We start from the raw sequence: 16,980 nt of genomic DNA on the forward strand, positions 1-16,980 counted from the left end.
GCTCTAAACGGGAACAAACAGCCATCTGCGGAAAACTTGATGGCTCTTTGTTCTGATTCAGAGCTAAACCATGGGTTTCCCCCAAGGAAAACAGTGGGGCAAACAAAGATGTGGGCAATCCCTTAGTTACATTGATCTGCAGTTACCATTTTTTTGCCTATTCACCCAGGGAGGAGCAATCCTTCAGGAGCGCTCCAAATCCCTCTTTGATTTTCGCCACTGAATAAATTTGGGGTGCTCTGAAAACTTGGCCATTCACTTAGCAGATGGGAGAAAGCTGCACACCATCTACAGCTGGGAGTTATTCTGGAGTACTTATGCCAAATATTGGAAATAACTGTATTCTATACAATGGGACGATGGAAGAGTGGAAGTACGTCTCTCTCTTTCTTTCTTATTTAGTTTTGGATCATTCTTTATTAATATTAAAATTACTTATAAATATATGAAGATACATACAGAGAAAAGATGGCTAGAAAACTATGTGAGAGACAGCATAGTGGTTCTTCTCAGAGCCTGAGAAAGATGGGAGCTGCCCCAGGTGGGAACTGGGAAGATGTGGATCACTGTTTGTGAATTGAAGATTAGGAGAGAAAATTGATAGAATATAAAAATTTGTGTTTGTGTAGGTTTCTTTCTTTTTTTCTTTCTTTCCCCCCTCTCTTTTCTTTTCCTTTTTATTATTATTTAGCTTTCTCTAGATATTAACTTTGTTATGTTTTTATTGCATTATATGTTGAAAACCTTTAATAAAATTGTTTGTTTTTTTAAAAGAACAGCTCGTGGCTTCCCATAATACCTGCACCAAGAGCTCCCGCGTCCGCAGCACCCGCCGCGCGGCTCACAAAATCTCACGCGCACAACAGCCCGTAGAAAAGGACGTCAAATCCATTTAATGTTCCTCGTTTCCAGACATAGCACATCGCAGACATTGTTTGCGCCGCGGAAGCGCGACTAAGCAGAACGCAAGGGCGGAGAGGTGGGGGCGAAGGAGACCGCGGCTCGTTCTTCATCCGCGCACGAGGAGAGGCTCTTGCTGTCGGGGGGCAACGTGGCCTTGGGGGGGGGGGCGCTGCCCAAATGCACTTCTGCCTGTTCAGAGAACAGAGTCCAGCCTTTAAGCCCACTTGGCACTGAGATGAGGTTCAAGTTTTGCAGAGAGGAACGGATCCAGTTCGGCTTGTGTGTGTGTATGTGTAGCATGGGGAGGCAAATCACATATACTAGGTGGCGAAGTGGGGGGGGGGGCCTTCCTGAGGCAGAACCCAGGAGTAGAGGATGCAATAAGGCGGGTGCTGCCCCACTAAAGCCCACATAAGTACAGAGGGGCAGAAGAGGAGAGGAGGAGGAGGAGGAGGAAGGAACAGGCTCTCCCGATGACCATCTTATCTAGCTGCACCTCCAGATTGCGGAGGCAGGATTGTGTGGCAGGACTCTAGCGGGGTGGGGCTCCTGGTTCCCTTCCGTCCGGCACAGCCACAGCGAGGGCATGGCTTTCCCCCCCCCCCCAACGGCACGCTCACAACTCCTGGGCCAGGAGAGAGATGCAGAGGGGGCAGATTCCCCCCTCATTATCTTATGGAGGCATCGCTTGGGAGGTCACGATCGGACTCCTCCTTTTCCTCGCTTGGAGCCAATTCACTTTTCGAGACCGGAGTGAAAGCAGGAGATTTTCTGAAAGAAAAAAAGGGCGGGGGTCACATGCGCACTAGGGCTGTGGGGGGGGGGACACACACGGCGGGAGGGTCCAGTGGGCGCCTGTAACAAAGGCTCGCGGCGGGCAGAGAAGGAAGCACAGGAGAGCGCTCTGGAACGGAGAGGGAGTCAGTTTCTGGCTACAGTGGATGCAATTGCAGGGCACAGAGAGAGGAGGGAATGGGGGGCATGGGGGGGGGCATGAGGGAGCTTCCTTAGGAATCTTGCCAAGCCCAGGGTTGAGAAGGAATGGGGGCACAGCACGGACATCCTCCCCAAGCCCAGCGCTGCACTGAATTTATTGTCCCATGAACCAGTGCCAAAAAAGCCCAGCACGTCGGCGATGCTTCTCTTTGTCCGGCCGAAGCTCTCTTTCGACGGCGACTGCGCCTGTCGGAACTGCGTCACCTTCTAGAGACACATGGCACGAAACACAACTCCTGTAAGTCTGCAAGGGGGGGTTACAGCCAATCACTCAGAATCCAGCCCAAATTTGCCTCCGCCGCCCGCTCGCCCCCCACGGACACACACACACTCCCCTCCCCTCCCACAACAGGGAAGACAACCGACAAGGCCCTGCAGACGCCCCCCCTCCCACCAGTGTACCCTTCCCACAGCAAGGACTAGGGTCTGGCCTAGATCCCCGCTAGAGGAGCTCACCTGTCTCCCGACTGGGTGATGAGGCGGCGGCAAGTCTCCATTTGCACGTCCAGGCCTCGCTTCATGCTACACATCTCCATGTACTCGTGCAGGTGCCGGTTCATGTCGTTCTTTGCTGTGGCCAACTCCAGCTGAGGAAGAGAGGAGTTTCAGGGGCACTCATCCTGCCAAAAGCAATCCAGATCCACCCCATCTCAAAAAAAAACAAAACCCCTTTCCCATGTCTGCTGGATGCAACTCTTACCTTTATGTGATAGGTAAAAGGTAAAGGTAAACATAAGGGTGGCGCTGTGGGTTAAACCACTGAGCCTAGGACTTGCCGATCAGAAGGTCGGCGGTTCGAATCCTCGCGACAGGGTGAGCTCCCATTGCTCGGTCCCTGCTCCTGCCAACCTAGCAGTTCAAAAGCACGTCAAAGTGGAAGTAGATAAATAGGTACCACTCCGGCGGGAAGGTAAACGGCGTTTCCGTGCGCTGCTCTGGTTCACCAGAAGTGGCTTAGTCATGCTGGCCACATGACCCGGAAGCTGTACGCCGGCTCCCTCGGCCAATAAAGCGAGATAAGCGCCGCAACCCCAGAGTCGGTCATGACTGGACCTAATGGTCAGGGGTCCCTTTACCTTTTTAAAGGTAAACATAGCTGTCAACTTTTCCCTTTTATTGCGAGGAATCCTATTCGGAATAAGGGAATTTCCATTTAAAAAAGGAAAATGTTGACAGCTATGAAGGTAAAGGACCCCTGGACTGTTAAGTCCAGTAGAAGGTGACTATGGGGTTGCAGCGCTCATCTCGCTTTCAGGCCGAGGGAGCCGGCGTTTGCCCACAGACAGCTTTCCGGGTCATGAGGCCAGCAAGACTAAACCACTTCTGGCACAACTACAGCGGTACCTATTTATCTACTTGCACTGGCGTGCTTTGAACTGCTAGGTTGGCAGGAGCTGGGAAGGAGCAACGGGAGCTCACCCCATCGCAGACTTGAACTGCCGACCTTCTTATTGGCAAGAACAAAACAATTCCAAACTACAATTTAGAGCTGAATTGAGAAGCAGGAAGCCTTTTGGGAGGGAGACCTGTCTGCTCCTCACTGTATAATCCCTGAGATATAGAAGCCCTTTCTTCCATTCTGTACTATCAAATGCAGTGAGGAGAAGGGGTGTTAAATGGGAAAAACATTTAAAGACCCGAGTAGATACACAGAACAAAGCTGCCCCTTTCCTTGGACTCTATTATTCACCCAAGAACTTGTGAGGGAGGCAATGGGATTCCCTCTGCCCAATGATCTTTGCAATTTGCCAGATGTTGGGATGGGCTTTGGTATAATATTTCACAATATAGCCCCCTGTGTGAGGCCAAAATTTGGCTCCCCCAAATGGATCTTTTCAATTGCGAATCTTCTCAATTTTGTACACCTTCGGCTTGGTGCCCTGTGAGGGTGAACCACCCTAAATTCGGTGCCGCAAGATGCCACTGATGCCCCACCTTACGTGTCCCCCTGAGCTGAGCCAGCCCCCACCAAGCCATGTGACCATCTAACCCCGATCCCCATGGGTTTCCTTCCTTTTCTGGTGGTGGCAGGGAGCTAATAGTTCATCTCCAGCATTTATTTCCTTGCACACTCTTCTTTCCCCCACCTCAATTTGGTCGATGGTTTCCTGATATTCCTTCTCCCTGCTTTTGAAGAGCGATTCCGTGTCCTTGATCACTTTCTCCAAACTGTCGTCCGGCTGCTGGCAAGGAAGGTGGCAGTGACCCCAAAAAGAAAGAAAGAAAGAGCAGTTGCCGTCCATCAGTGACACAGGTTGCAAAACAACATGGCGTCCATCACCACAGAAGGAGGACAGGCTACAGAGCGCATGATGTTCACAGCCTCATTTACAGTGTGTTGACAGAGTTCAACGCTCCACCTGAGAGACATGGGGGCCATCTGGGAGGGGGGCCAAGGGGCCTCGTCCCCCCTCCAAAATGTTCAAGGAGGGGGCGGGCCCCCTCAATATCCCGCAGTGACATGCGCACACCACACAACATGCTCACGTCATGCGTGCAAGCTGCGCAGTGCGTGTGCATGGCGTGAGCACATCTCACGGCGCGGCCCCCTCCATTGTGGAGGCAAGCCGGCGCATCTGCTGAGAGCACATAGTGGCACAGAGGGCAGGAGCCATACAACCCATGGTATTAGCTGAAGGAAGGGTGCCAGGGAATGGTCTGAATAGGAGGAGTGGGAAGGGTATCCTCAGCCAGATCAGCTTTACTCAGAGGAGGAGGTAGAAGTGAACGATTTGCCCCCCTTCTCCCCAGCAGTTTCAGTAGGAGAGCCTCCCCAGGAGTTGCCGAGCTACGAGATAGTGGAAGAAGAGGGGGAAAGGAGGGAACAGCCAGCAGAGACTTCCCTAGGGAGTCTGGGCCATCCCTGCTCCTCTCTGGCTCGCAGGTCCAGCCGTATTAGAGAACAGAGAATGCAGAGGGGTGGAACTTCGCGTTGGCGCCTGGGATGTTGCTGGGGACAGAAAGGGAAGGGCTCAGAGTAGCCAACACCTCTATTTGTGGAGAGACATGGATTCTTGCTTTGCAACCAGATGACTGAATTCAAAGGACTATAAAATACAAACGGCTTGTGATTCTTGCCTATGAAGCTACCAGGGGAGGAGAGAACTCTCCATGCCTGACACTGGGTTTCTTTTAATCTGGAGGGAATTGCTCCCAATCCAGATCAGGGACATTTCTGGGGAGAGAAATTGCGAGAAGTGAGGTTACAGGGAACCAGACAGAGGGCCTTCTCGGTAGTGGCGCCCGCCCTGTGGAACACCCTCCCATCAGATGTCAAGGAAATAAGCAACTATCCTACTTTTAAAAGACATCTGAAGGCAGCCCAGTTTAGGGAAGTTTTTAATACTTAATGCTGTATTGTTTTTAACACTCTATTGGGAGCTGCCCAGAGTGGCTGGGGAAACTCAGCCAGATGGGCAGGGTTTAAATAATAAATTATTCTTATTCTTATTACACATCCACACAGGCAAATCCCACGCCTGCGGTTTGCAGTGGAAGAAAAAGAGGTCCAATAGGCCTTTTTTTTGCAACGGGCCCAAATTGGATCAGGGTTTTTGACCCTCTCTTCTACTGTGGTCCTGATCCAGAAAGCGTTTCCTGTGCGTGCAACTTGCATTGCAAAATGGGCCTCTTTGCTTTAATGGGAACTTTCCCTAAGGCATGTTGCCCATGAAATAGGCTTGGTCTGGATCAGGACCATAGTTTGAAGCAAAGAGATACCCCCCCCCCCATCTTTCATGGTGAGGTCTCATTCTGGATTGGCTGGCAAGTTGTGAAAAAAAACTACCCCTTACCCATGGCACACCCTCTGCTGCCCCCTTTCTGTGTACCAGCAGTGATGGAGACTGTTCCTTTCTCCTTTTCTTCCTTCATTTTTAGGGCAGCTGGGGCTGCTGGCCTGCTGGAAAACAGAGCCCAGACCTCCGGCAGCCCTGCCCTCTTCCCTTGCTGTGAATGGCCTTAGGCTCGTTTTGGGGGTACAGAGGAATTAAGCAGAAAAGAAGGAAATAGAGGTCGGGCACACTGAAAAAGGGAAAAAAGTGTGAAGGGGGAACTAAATTGGGAGATGCACAAAAGGTAGAGGCTGCCACAGCAGTGTGCATTGCATGAAGCAAATTGTACTCTACAACATAAGAGTGCAGTGCTTTTTTCCTGGACGAAGGATTACTCGTACCCCTAAACATTTTGTGAATCTAACAGAAGAAGAAACTAATTTTTTTTTATAAAAAAATTGTTTCTTTTCTAGCACGGTGAATCGTCAGTTCCATTGCTACCCCCGATGACGGCTTCATTTCCTTTCCCGGTGTTTCCCGAGTCTCAGACGGAAGTGAGCGTTTAATGTGTGAAGCAGTGTGGAATGTGGATGTGTGGTGTTTTACTGATGAAATTTTGGCCTCATTGAGGAGCAGTATTTCAGTATGAGTAGGAAAATTACTATTTTTCATCATCACAGCTAGCAAAGAAGTGTAAAGTTAATGGTGACTCTGTAAAAACAAAAGATGAGACAACGGTGTTGTGTGATACAGCGTCGTTTGTGGACAAAGTGGAGATTTGAACTATAAAATGGTGATTTTTCTTGAGTACACCTCAACATTTTTTTAGAGGGGAAAAATCGTGAGGGCAACCGTTATTCCAGCATGGAGTGCGCTTCTGATATTGTGTACCTTCAGCCTTAGTGGGTCAGATTTCGACAGCACCCGCTTCAAGATCTGTGGGCAAAACCTCTAAACGCAAGGCTTCGCCCTGTGGCCAGGCCTCACACCCTGCTTAGCTCACTGTTTAGGGAAGCTTTTAATATTTAATAGATTCTTGTATTTTAATATTCTGTTGGAAGCCGCCCAGAGTGGCTGGGGAAACCCAGCCAGATGGGCGGGGTATAAATAATAAATAATAAATAATAATTATTGTTATGTACTGAAGTTCTCACCCTGGGCCAGCAGGGGGATACTGTAGATAGTTATGCAAATAAGGGATCGAGACGTTCAGTGATTGGATAGTTTTAGAAAATTGTTACAGTTACGTTGTACTGGAGCTCTATATAAGCAGGCTGACTGAACCCTTCAGTTCACTTCTGTTCTGGCCTCCGAATAAACAAGAGCTGTTTGAAGAATCGCTGTGTCGTCTGATATGTTCACCCACAACTTAACAATTATAATTATTATTATTATTACTGCCCCTTCCTTAAGAAGCAAAACAAGGACACCTTCTTCTGCAAACCAAGGAAACCTATGAATCCCTTGGCCAAGAATTCTGACTGGTTTGGGTTTGGTTTTGTGCCCAACCTTCAAGCACAACTCAAAGCACCCACTCAACAACAATGGAGAAAGTCTTGCGCGGAAATGTACACTGACAAGAGGAGGAGCTCCAAAGAGGCCACTCGCTTACCTCCCCCTGTGCTTCAGCTGCAGCGATAGCATAGCCAGAGAAATCCTCCCACAGCAGCAGCGTTTCCTCAGTCTCCTCCCAGGTGAGGCTGTCGCAGTCATCTTCAAAGTCATACTCCCTCCTGGGGACAAAGGAACCGCATTATCAGCAAAGAGACGGTGGGCAGGCAGGCCCAGAAGCAAGAGGAGGAGAGACTTCGCTACGTTGCTGTACTGGGACTGGCATGCGAGGGACCATCCCAGCAACTTCAGTTCTGGGAGCGGCCGTCTTAGATGTCCTCGATCGGATCTCCAAGAAAGATGTTAAATTTTTTTTGTATGCCACAACTGCTGCTCGTATTTTGTTAGCTAAAAAGTGGAAAACCCAAGAATTACCAGCAACAGAAGAATGGCAGATGAAGATGATGGATTTTTCACAGCTAGCCGACCTAACTGGAAGAGTCTGTGACCAGAAGGAGGAGGAGTATCAGGAAGAGTGGAATAAATTTAATGATTATCTAGTTAAATTTGTTAAGTTAAATTAACTGAAAATAGCTTGCAGATACTTAATTGGCTTAGGATTTTATTTATGTTAAGTGATGAATTAATATGTTTAATTCCATAAGGTGAAGATTTAAGGATGTTAATGTGTAAGTTAAATTTCATAAGAATTGGGATTTGGAAAACCGTTAAAAGGACATGCAATGAAATTCAACCAAGGGGAAGCGAGGAAGCCACTTAACAAAGTTAATAAGTGTAATTTTCAATAAGGCTATGATTTATGTTTGTTTGTCTTGTGTGTTCATTTGTTTGTTTATAATACTGTGAAAACTAATAAAAAAAAATTGGGGGGGGGGGGGGAGATGTTCTCGATCGGATGCTAGGTCCAGCGGCCAGGACAGCTGCTGCACCACCACCACCCTTCCTCCTCCAGACAGTCCTTCATGCGAGAAAGCTGGCTTCATCTAGCAAATGAAGGCTTCATAAATGTGACATTTGGATGGCATTTAGTCACTAATTTAGGGCAGGTGTCCCAAGAATGATTGTGACGATAAGACAGACTGCAAGGAAGTCCTTTGCCTTTCTTGAAAGCACATGAGACAGCTAAATAATAATAATAATAATAATAATAATAATAATAATAATAATTTATACCCTGCCCATCTGGGTGGGTTTCCCCAGCCACTCTGGGTGGCTCCCAACGGAATATTAAAAACACAATAAAACATCAAACGCTAAAAACTTCCCTAAACAGGGCTGCCTTCAGATGTCTTCTAAAAGTCAGACAGTTGTTTATTTCCTTGACGTCTGATGGGAGTACGTTCCACATAGGGTTGCCAATACCAAGAAGGCCCTCTGCCTGGTTCCCTGTAACCTCACTTCCTGCAGTGAGGGAACTGCCAAAAGGCCCTCGGAGCTGGACCTCAGTGTTCGGGCAGAACGATGGGGGTGGAGACGCTCCTTCAGGTATACTGAGCTGAGGCCATTTAGGGTTTTAAAGGTCAGCACCAACACTTTGAATTGTGCTCGGAAATGTACTGGGAGCCAATGTAGGTCTTTCAGGGCCGGTGTAATATGGTCTCGGCAGCCACTCCCAGTCACCAGTCTAGCTGCTGCATTCTGGAGTTTCCGGGTCACCTTCAATGGTAGCCCCATGTAATGCTCTTATAAGACCTATCCCCAGGATTATTCCTGCTTTAAATTAAAAAGAGGGAGCAAAACGTAACCACAAGGGTAGCACAATGTGGTGATGTCTAGATGTTGTCGGACTCCAACTCCCATCAGCCACGGACAGGCCTGATGGGAGTTGTGGTCTGGCAATCTCAGCGTATAGCCACAGAGGATCACGGAATTCTGTTTCGTTCCCCCACACCCCAGGCTGGGTTAGCAATCCCTAACCAGTAACTTAAGGTCCGTATAGTTAAAGCTATGGTTTTCCCAGTAGTGATGTATGGAAGTGAGAGCTGGACCATAAAGAAGGCTGATCGCCGAAGAATGGATGCTTTTGAATTCTGGTGCTGGAGGAGACTCTTGAGAGTCCCATGGACTGCAAGAAGATCAAACCTCTCCGTTCTGAAGGAAATCAGCCCTGAGTGCTCACTGGAAGGGCAGATCCTGAAGCTGAGGCTCCAATACTTTGGCCACCTCATGAGAAGAGAAGACTCCCTGGAAAAGACCCTGATGTTGGGAAAGATGGAGGGCACAAGGAGAAGGGGACGCCAGAGGATGAGATGGTTGGACAGTGTTCTCGAAGCTACCAGCATGAGTTTGATCAAACTGCCGGAGGCGATGGAAGACAGGAGTGCCTGGCGTGCTCTGGTCCATGGGGTCACGAAGAGTCAGACACGGCTAAATGACTAAACAACAACAAACCAGTAACTTGGCCCTACTAGAAGGTAACTCCAGAAGCAAGGGATAAACTCACAGCTGGTTCAGCATCCTCTGCATCTCCTCATTGATGCTCATGGCGGTGGTCTCATCCTCTTCCTCCTCCTCCAGTTTTTTGGAAGTCTCGCTCTCGGAGAGGGAGGTGTCCTCGTCGCTGACCAGCTTCCTCTCCCGCTTCCGCCCCATCGTGGCTGGGACCTTAATGGGAGACAAGTGCAGAGACTACAGAACGAGGTTGGGTTGGAGGTTGGAGGTGGGTGGGTGGAAAGAGATGGGAGAGGGAATGGGGTGGTGTAGGGTGATGTGGAGAAAGAGAGAGAGAAAGAAGGAAGGAAGAGAGCAAAAGAGAGAAACGGAGATATCGAGAGAGAGGAGAGAGAGAGAGACGGGCTTATTATGACCAGGTTAAAGATGGTGCGATGGCTAAAATGCAATTTTTAGAAACCTTTATTTTTTTAAAATTAAAAACTAAGCAATGGAAAGATGGAATCTGATGAGGGTTCACAGTAAAGGGAACTCCAATCACACCCCAAAGATGGCGTTGGGAAGACAAGATTAAGACAGAGGTGTCCAGAAGGAAAAAGAGGAAAATGCCGGGAATTACAGTTAAATTTTTAATTTATTTTTTTACAGAAAAGCTTCTAACTCGCATAGTTTTCCAGCTCAATGAAGAAAAGAAACAAACAACAACTAACCAACTGATTCTATAGGGGAAGCAAGAGAAAGAAGAGTGAGTGAGTGAATAAGACAAAGAAAGAGAGAGAGAAAGGGGGCGGGGAGGAGAGGGGAGAGACGGTGTTAGAGAGACGCACACACAAACACTTCCACCATGTCTCCCTCTCCGGCTGCTTCCCTGACGGAGCCTGCCAAGAGACTGAGGTGGGGGGCCCTGAAGAGATGATGACAGGGACCAGGGGTGGGGTGGGGGTACAGGGTTCCTACCGCACATCCTCACAGAGGGTCTCGTGAAGGCTAGCCTCAAACTGCCTGCCGGTTTTTCCCCGGGGACTGAGGTGAATACATGGAATGAGGTTTGGGTGGCAGGGGGGTTCCGTTCCCCCTGGGAAAGGTGGGGGGGGCGCTGTGGCCCTTCCCCACAGGTGGGAAGTGGGGCCGGTGCCTCTCACCTGAAACATTTTGATCATGTCCTCGCAGTTGCGCTGCTGGGCAACGTCACACAGTTTAGCCGTGATGTCGATGCGCCGGCAGATGTCCATGTCCACTTTCATGGCTTTCTCTTGGATTTTGGTATCAAGCTCGGTAAGATTCTGGCTCAGCGCACAAGAAAAAGAGGAGGGGGGGGAAGAAAGGAAAGTTAGGGATCGTTACGTAAGGTCCTCTGTACCCTTATGAACGGACTGCTTGCAGATGGAGGCTTTCTTTGGATCAATGTGGCAATACAGTGGACTCTCTGGATACGAATTAAATTGATTCTGGGGGTCTGTCCGCAACCCGAAAAGTCCGTAGGCAGAGGCACCGCTTCTGCACATGTGCGTGGTGTAATTGAGCGCTTCTGCGCATGCGTGCATGGCGAAACCCAGAAGTATACATTTCCGGGTTTGCCGTGAACATAACCCGAAAGTTACGTATCCACAGAGGTACGTAACTAGAGGGTCCACTGTATTTGGAATGAGTTTATACAAAAAGTAGTAGGCTATTAATATTTGCATATATATTAGGATAATAATATCACATTCATAAAAGAATGTGTGAAGGTAAAGGTACCCCTGACCATTAGGTCCAGTCGCGGACGACTCTGGGGTTGTGGCGCTCATCTCGCTCTATAGGCTGAGGGAGCCGGCGTTTGTCTGCAGACAGCTTCTGGGTCATGGAAACGCTGTTTACCTTCCCGCCGGAGTGGTACCTATTTATCTACTTGCACTTTGATGTGCTTTCGAACTGCTAGGTTGGTAGGAGCAGGAACCGAACAACGGGAGCTCACCCCGTTGTGGGGATTCGAACTGCCAACCTTCTGATCAGCAAGCCCTGAACTCTGTGGTTTAGACCACAGCGTCACCCGCGTCCCTCCAAAAAGAATGTGTGGGTCAGGGTATTTTTCCCCATGTACATTCATATTTTTTTCCTACACATATTGGTGCCTTTTCATTTTTCATTTCTTTTTCTCCTTTTCTCACTAGAGATAAAGGAAATAAGACTGAAACCTTTTCTTAATTAAAGGAGAAAAGGAAAAGTAAAAGTGGGGGGGGGGGGAGATGGGGATTGCTCAGTATGGTCCTCTGAAGCTTCTGGTGTGAATGATGTTACCTCACGAACTCTCACATTAAGCATGGAGTGGTTGGGCAGCATATTGTATAGACAAGTAGCACAGAAGGTGTGGGGATGTTGTGGGTCTCCAGGACTCCAAATCCCATCCATTCCAGTAGGCACGGCCAATGGTCAGGGAGAAGATGGAAGTTTCCTTCACTCAGCCTTTATTGTCGTAATAGAGGGGAGTTTTCATCCCAGCAACAGAGTATTCTCTGTGGACCAGGGTGGATTACATATATATATATATATATATATATATATATATATATATATATGATTTTTAAAATTTAAATCAGATTTTTTTTAAAACGGGTGTTTGTTAACTGATGTGGTTAAACAATTAAAAAAAAACTTTGAGTTTTAGCACACATTAAAAACTTAAAACAAATCCTTACTTATATATATAGCCTTTGGACTATAATGTAACTATAATGTAACTTTAAGAGAAAACTATCTTTCGAAGGAATTTTCCTCCAAAAGCATTTTATTTTAAAAATCCGATTTAACTCAAAAAAATCCAATTTAAATATTTTTTTAAAATCCGATTTATTTATTTTAAAAAAGCATTGATTTTTATCCACTCTGTCTGGTTCTCAATATTAAGATGATACCAGCAAAAATGAGTCTTTCTGTAAAAAAAATAAAAAATGATTTAAATCGATTTGATTTAAATCAAATCCACCCTGCTGTGGACTATGCCAGTTTACACGTCTTCACTTGCCAGCCGTCTGTGGTCCAAAATAAACCAGGGTGCACATTTGGGGACGCAGTACGTAGACTCACATTGCTCATCAGCCCCTTGAAAACGACCAGCTCTGCTTTAAGCTGCTCCACCTTCATCGCCAGCTCTTCCTGACACGCTTCTGCTTCTTGGGCCTCCTAGGGGAGAGGTAGACATATAGACAGGTCAGCGCTTAGAGAGACCCCGGCCCAGGATGCAGGGAGTCGGAGGGGAAGGGGTGATCCTCACCTCGTGCAGCTCAGTCACTCGGTCTTGCAGTTGAACGCGCAACGTATACTCCTCTTCCCACCTGGCGAGACAAACAGACCAAAGACATGGCAATTTGTTTTTGCACCAGGCTCTGCTGGGAGGAGGGACGCGGGTGGCGCTGTGGGTTAAACCACAGAGCCTAGGACTTGCCGATTGGAAGGTCGGCGGTTCGAATCCCTGCGATGGGGTGAACTCCCGTTGCTCGGTCCCTGCTCCTGCCAACCTAGCAGTTCGAAAGCACATCAAAGTGCAAGTAGATAAATAGTTACCGCTCCGGCGGGAAGGTAAACAGCGTTTCCATGCGCTGCTCTGGTTCGCCAGAAGCAGCTTAGTCATGCTGGCCACATGACCCGGAAGCTGTACGCCGGCTCCCTCGGCCAATAAAGCGAGTTGAGCGCCGCAACCCCAGAGTCGGCCACGACTGGACCTAATGGTCAGGGGTCCCTTTACCTTTAGTATTCCTACACTGGGGATGTGGGCGGCGCTGTGGGTTAAACCACAGAGCCTAGAACTTGCCAATCAGAAGGTCGGTGGTTCAAATCCCAGCGACAGGGGCCCCATTGCTCGGCCCCTGCTCCTGCCAACCTAGCAGTTCGAAAGCACGTCAAAGTGCAAGTAGATAAATAGGTACCACTCCAGTGGGAAGGTAAGCGGTGTTTCCGTGCGCTGCTCTGGACCCAACGGTCAGGGGTCCCTTTACCTTTACTGCTGGGACGACAGGTGCAACCCTCCCTCTGGCGAAACCGGTGCTGGCACAGGAAGTTTTGCATGGGATTTGTGCTACGCGGGAGGGACTGGCACGGAAGCAGAGGCACCCCCTGGAATGTGCCGCAGTGACAGCTGGCAGGCTTTGCCACACAGGCTTTTAACCCTGCTGCTCTGAATTCACATCCCACCGGCCGAAAACCGAAGAGAGCGACCACAAACTATGTTTAGCAACTGCAAGAGACTCGCTACCCCAGAATAAACCACATCGACAGATGAGCCCTGCCTCTCCTTCCTTTGCTCTGCAGGATCAGGCCGCTGGGTATGTCTAACCTCATCAGTTTTTGGGCAGCCCAAGGCTTGCATTCCCTCATCCTTCCTTCACAACTATAGCTGGCACTCAGCTGTCCCCCGGTCTACCGAGTGGCATTTTACTGCTGCCAGATGCATGGACGTGCGCTACACAGGGATTCATATAGCTATGGGGATATATTTGAACAGGTAATGACAGAAGATACATGGAAAAACAAATGTCAAAAGATTTTGAATAAATGGACAAGTTATAGGAATTGGATAGCACGGGGGGAAGCCAACCCAAGCATCCAAATTAGAATGAATACCGTATTTTTCACTCTATAAGACGCACCGGACCACAAGACGCACCTAGTTTTTGGAGGAGAAAAACAAGAAAAAAAATATTCTGAATCTCAGAAGCCAGAACAGCAAGAGGGATCGCTGCGCAGTGAAAGCAGCGATCCCTCTTGCTGTTCTGGCTTCTGTGATAGCTGCGCAGCCTGCATTCACTCCATAAGACGCACACACATTTCCCCTTACTTTTTAGGAGGGAAAAAGTGAGTCTTATAGAGCAAAAAATACTGTAATCTGTGCACATGGTTAAAGATCTGAAGAGAGAATAAGTTTTGGGGAAAGGGGTTAAAGGGGAGGGAGGAAGGGGAAGAAAAAAATTAGGATAAATGAGTAGGGACAAAAGTATATACTGTTATTTATAACTAATAGGAGGATGATTTTGCTGCATGCTATTGTTACGATTTTCGACTGAATGATATTTTTTTTGCTAAGTTATTCAACATCCCTGGATGAAAGTGTGATCATAAAGAATGGTGAGAGGGATGGATAAATAAATAAATAAATAAATAATACATAGCTATGGGTTCAAGTTCTAGGCCGCCCAAGACTCAACCAACTTGGGCAGCAGCGGGGGTGGGAGGTGGGAATCCAACTAACACGCAGTCCTACTGGGAGAAAAGCCCAGCGCCCTGTTGGTGATGCAAACTGTCCTCCGCAGTCACAATATCAAACATTTGAGGAGCAAAGAGGGTGTGTGTTTGTGTGTGTGCTGGTAACTCCCTGATCAGCGCATCCGCATGGATCAACTGTGGGAAGTGTGTGTCTGCAAGCATATTTGAAAGAGAGGATGTATGTGGGCTGGGCGATATATCGTCCAAAACCGGTTTGAAGTCCGTACCTGTCATTTAAATTTGACTCAGTATTGATCCAAAGTAGATTCCAATGTATAGTTAGCGGAGTAAAGACTTAAACACATTGCAGGATTTCCCCCAAAATAGACCAGATAAATAAATGTATAAAGGTGGTATCTTTGCATTGCAAGTAACAGAACCTTGCTTTTCTTGTTGCAGAATGTGGCTTACCTGGGCCAAAATTTTAAGAAAACAGGAGCTTGGATGCTGTTGCAATATTTTGAAAATAAAATTGGGGCGGCGATGGGATGGAGAGAAATTAACATCAAACATATTTCTATAGTAAAAATGAATCATTTCAGCATAAAATGGCCCAGTTTGCACAAAATGCCAAACCAAACTATGGCTTAGCACAAATGAAACAGGTTCCAAAAATATTGCTGTTGCTTTGCTAGTCCAGCCGCTGCCGCATTACTGTTTCTTAAGCTATTATTATTATTATTATTATTATTATTATTATTACTATTACTATTAGCATTGCACCCAAACTGAGCTCATGACTTATCTCATTCCAGATAAATCAAGAGCTGTAGCCCAGGTTTGTTCTATGGCTTACTGTTCCTGGGGAACATAAACCAGGAATCTGGGTTGACACAAAGCAGTGCAACAGCAGGACAAGAGAAGGAGCAACGTGGCCACAATCCTCCCTCCAGAGGCCCATATCTCATGTGCAATAAGAAAGAGCAGTAGAAGTATTACATTTCTGGATCATTTCGTTTGAGGGAAGTAGGTTGGTTTAAAAGCAGGAGGAACACAAAATGTTAAGATTTCCACAAAAACATTCTGGTTGTAAATCTTTGGCTGCTGCTATAGAAACCATCTGTCCACAGCTGCACTGGCCTGGACCGCTCTAGCAAGCCTACTGAGGTTTATCATTGCAAGAGGTTTTGCAATATTGCAGTTGAGTGGGACAGCTCACGTTGCTGTCATGCTAAAGAGCTGCTCTGGGGTTTCACTGCAAACTGAACTGCAGGGCATACCTTAAATAAACACCCTTATGCTTTGCTAACTCGAGCCGCTCCGGCAAAGATATGCTAGTTCATTCTATGCCCTTCAGATCTACTCAGCCACTGATGCTCAACATGTTGCATGCGGTTGGTGAAAAGAAGGTTGCACTTAGGGCATGGATAGCTCAGTTGGTTAGAGCGTGGTGCTGATAACGCCAAGGTTGCAGGTTCGATCCTTGTGTGGGACAGCTGCATATTCCTGCCTTGCCGGGGGTTGGACTAGATGACCCTCAGGTCCCTTTCCAACTCTACATTTCCATGATCCCTTATGCACAATACCACAAAATATCTGTGAGGAAGCATCTGAATCATAAAGTCCAGAGTGGAAAGGAAACTGATAGGTCATCTAGACTGAGATGCCCTCAAAGGCCTTAGAAGCACAGAACAGGATTGTCAACATTTTTTCTTCAAACAGCAGGCACAGCTACACCCAGTGCCCTCTATCACAAACCACTTTTGGAATTCCTTGGTTCTTTGTATCGAAAGCATACCTGGCCAGTGTCTTACGGTCTAGGCAAGCAGCTTAAAGGTCTAGCTCAGGGGTCAGCAAACTTTTTCAGCAAGGGGCCGGTCCACTGTCCCTCGGACCTTGTGGGGGGCCAGACTATATTTTGAAAAAATAAAATAAAATGAACGAATTCCTATGCTCCACAAATCACCCAGAGATGCATTTTAAATACAGTGGTACCTCGGCTTACAGACGCTTCAGGTTACAGACGCTTCAGGTTACAGACTCCGCTAACCCAGAAATAGTACCCTGGGTTAAGAACTTTGCTTCAGGATGAGAACAGAAATTGCACGGCGGCGGCGGCGGCGGCGTGGTGGCAGCGGGAGGCCCCATTAGCTAAAGTGGTACCTCA

At 47.7% G+C, this 16,980-nt stretch overlaps 1 protein-coding gene across 5 annotated transcripts in view; it reads right to left on the reverse strand.

The window, feature by feature from the left end:
- Positions 1-870: 870 nt before the first annotated feature.
- IFFO1 (intermediate filament family orphan 1) overlaps positions 871-16,980 on the reverse strand; it is a 28,307-nt gene continuing 12,197 nt past the window's right edge. Inside the window, exons 2-9 of one of the 5 annotated variants that reach the window (XM_080987161.1) lie at positions 12,889-12,949; positions 12,702-12,797; positions 10,778-10,918; positions 9,688-9,848; positions 7,285-7,405; positions 3,987-4,079; positions 2,356-2,486; positions 871-1,674 (exon numbers count right to left, since the gene is read on the reverse strand). In XM_080987161.1, coding sequence (XP_080843287.1) covers positions 1,572-1,674; positions 2,356-2,486; positions 3,987-4,079; positions 7,285-7,405; positions 9,688-9,848; positions 10,778-10,918; positions 12,702-12,797; positions 12,889-12,949 — 907 coding nt within the window. In that variant the 3' untranslated portion in view covers positions 871-1,571. The other 4 variants (XM_080987160.1, XM_080987159.1, XM_080987158.1 and 1 more) reach the window with 4 other exon arrangements.

Source organism: Podarcis pityusensis (assembly GCF_964106645.2).
Source record: "Podarcis pityusensis genome assembly, chromosome: 17".
NCBI lineage: Eukaryota > Metazoa > Chordata > Lepidosauria > Squamata > Lacertidae > Podarcis > Podarcis pityusensis.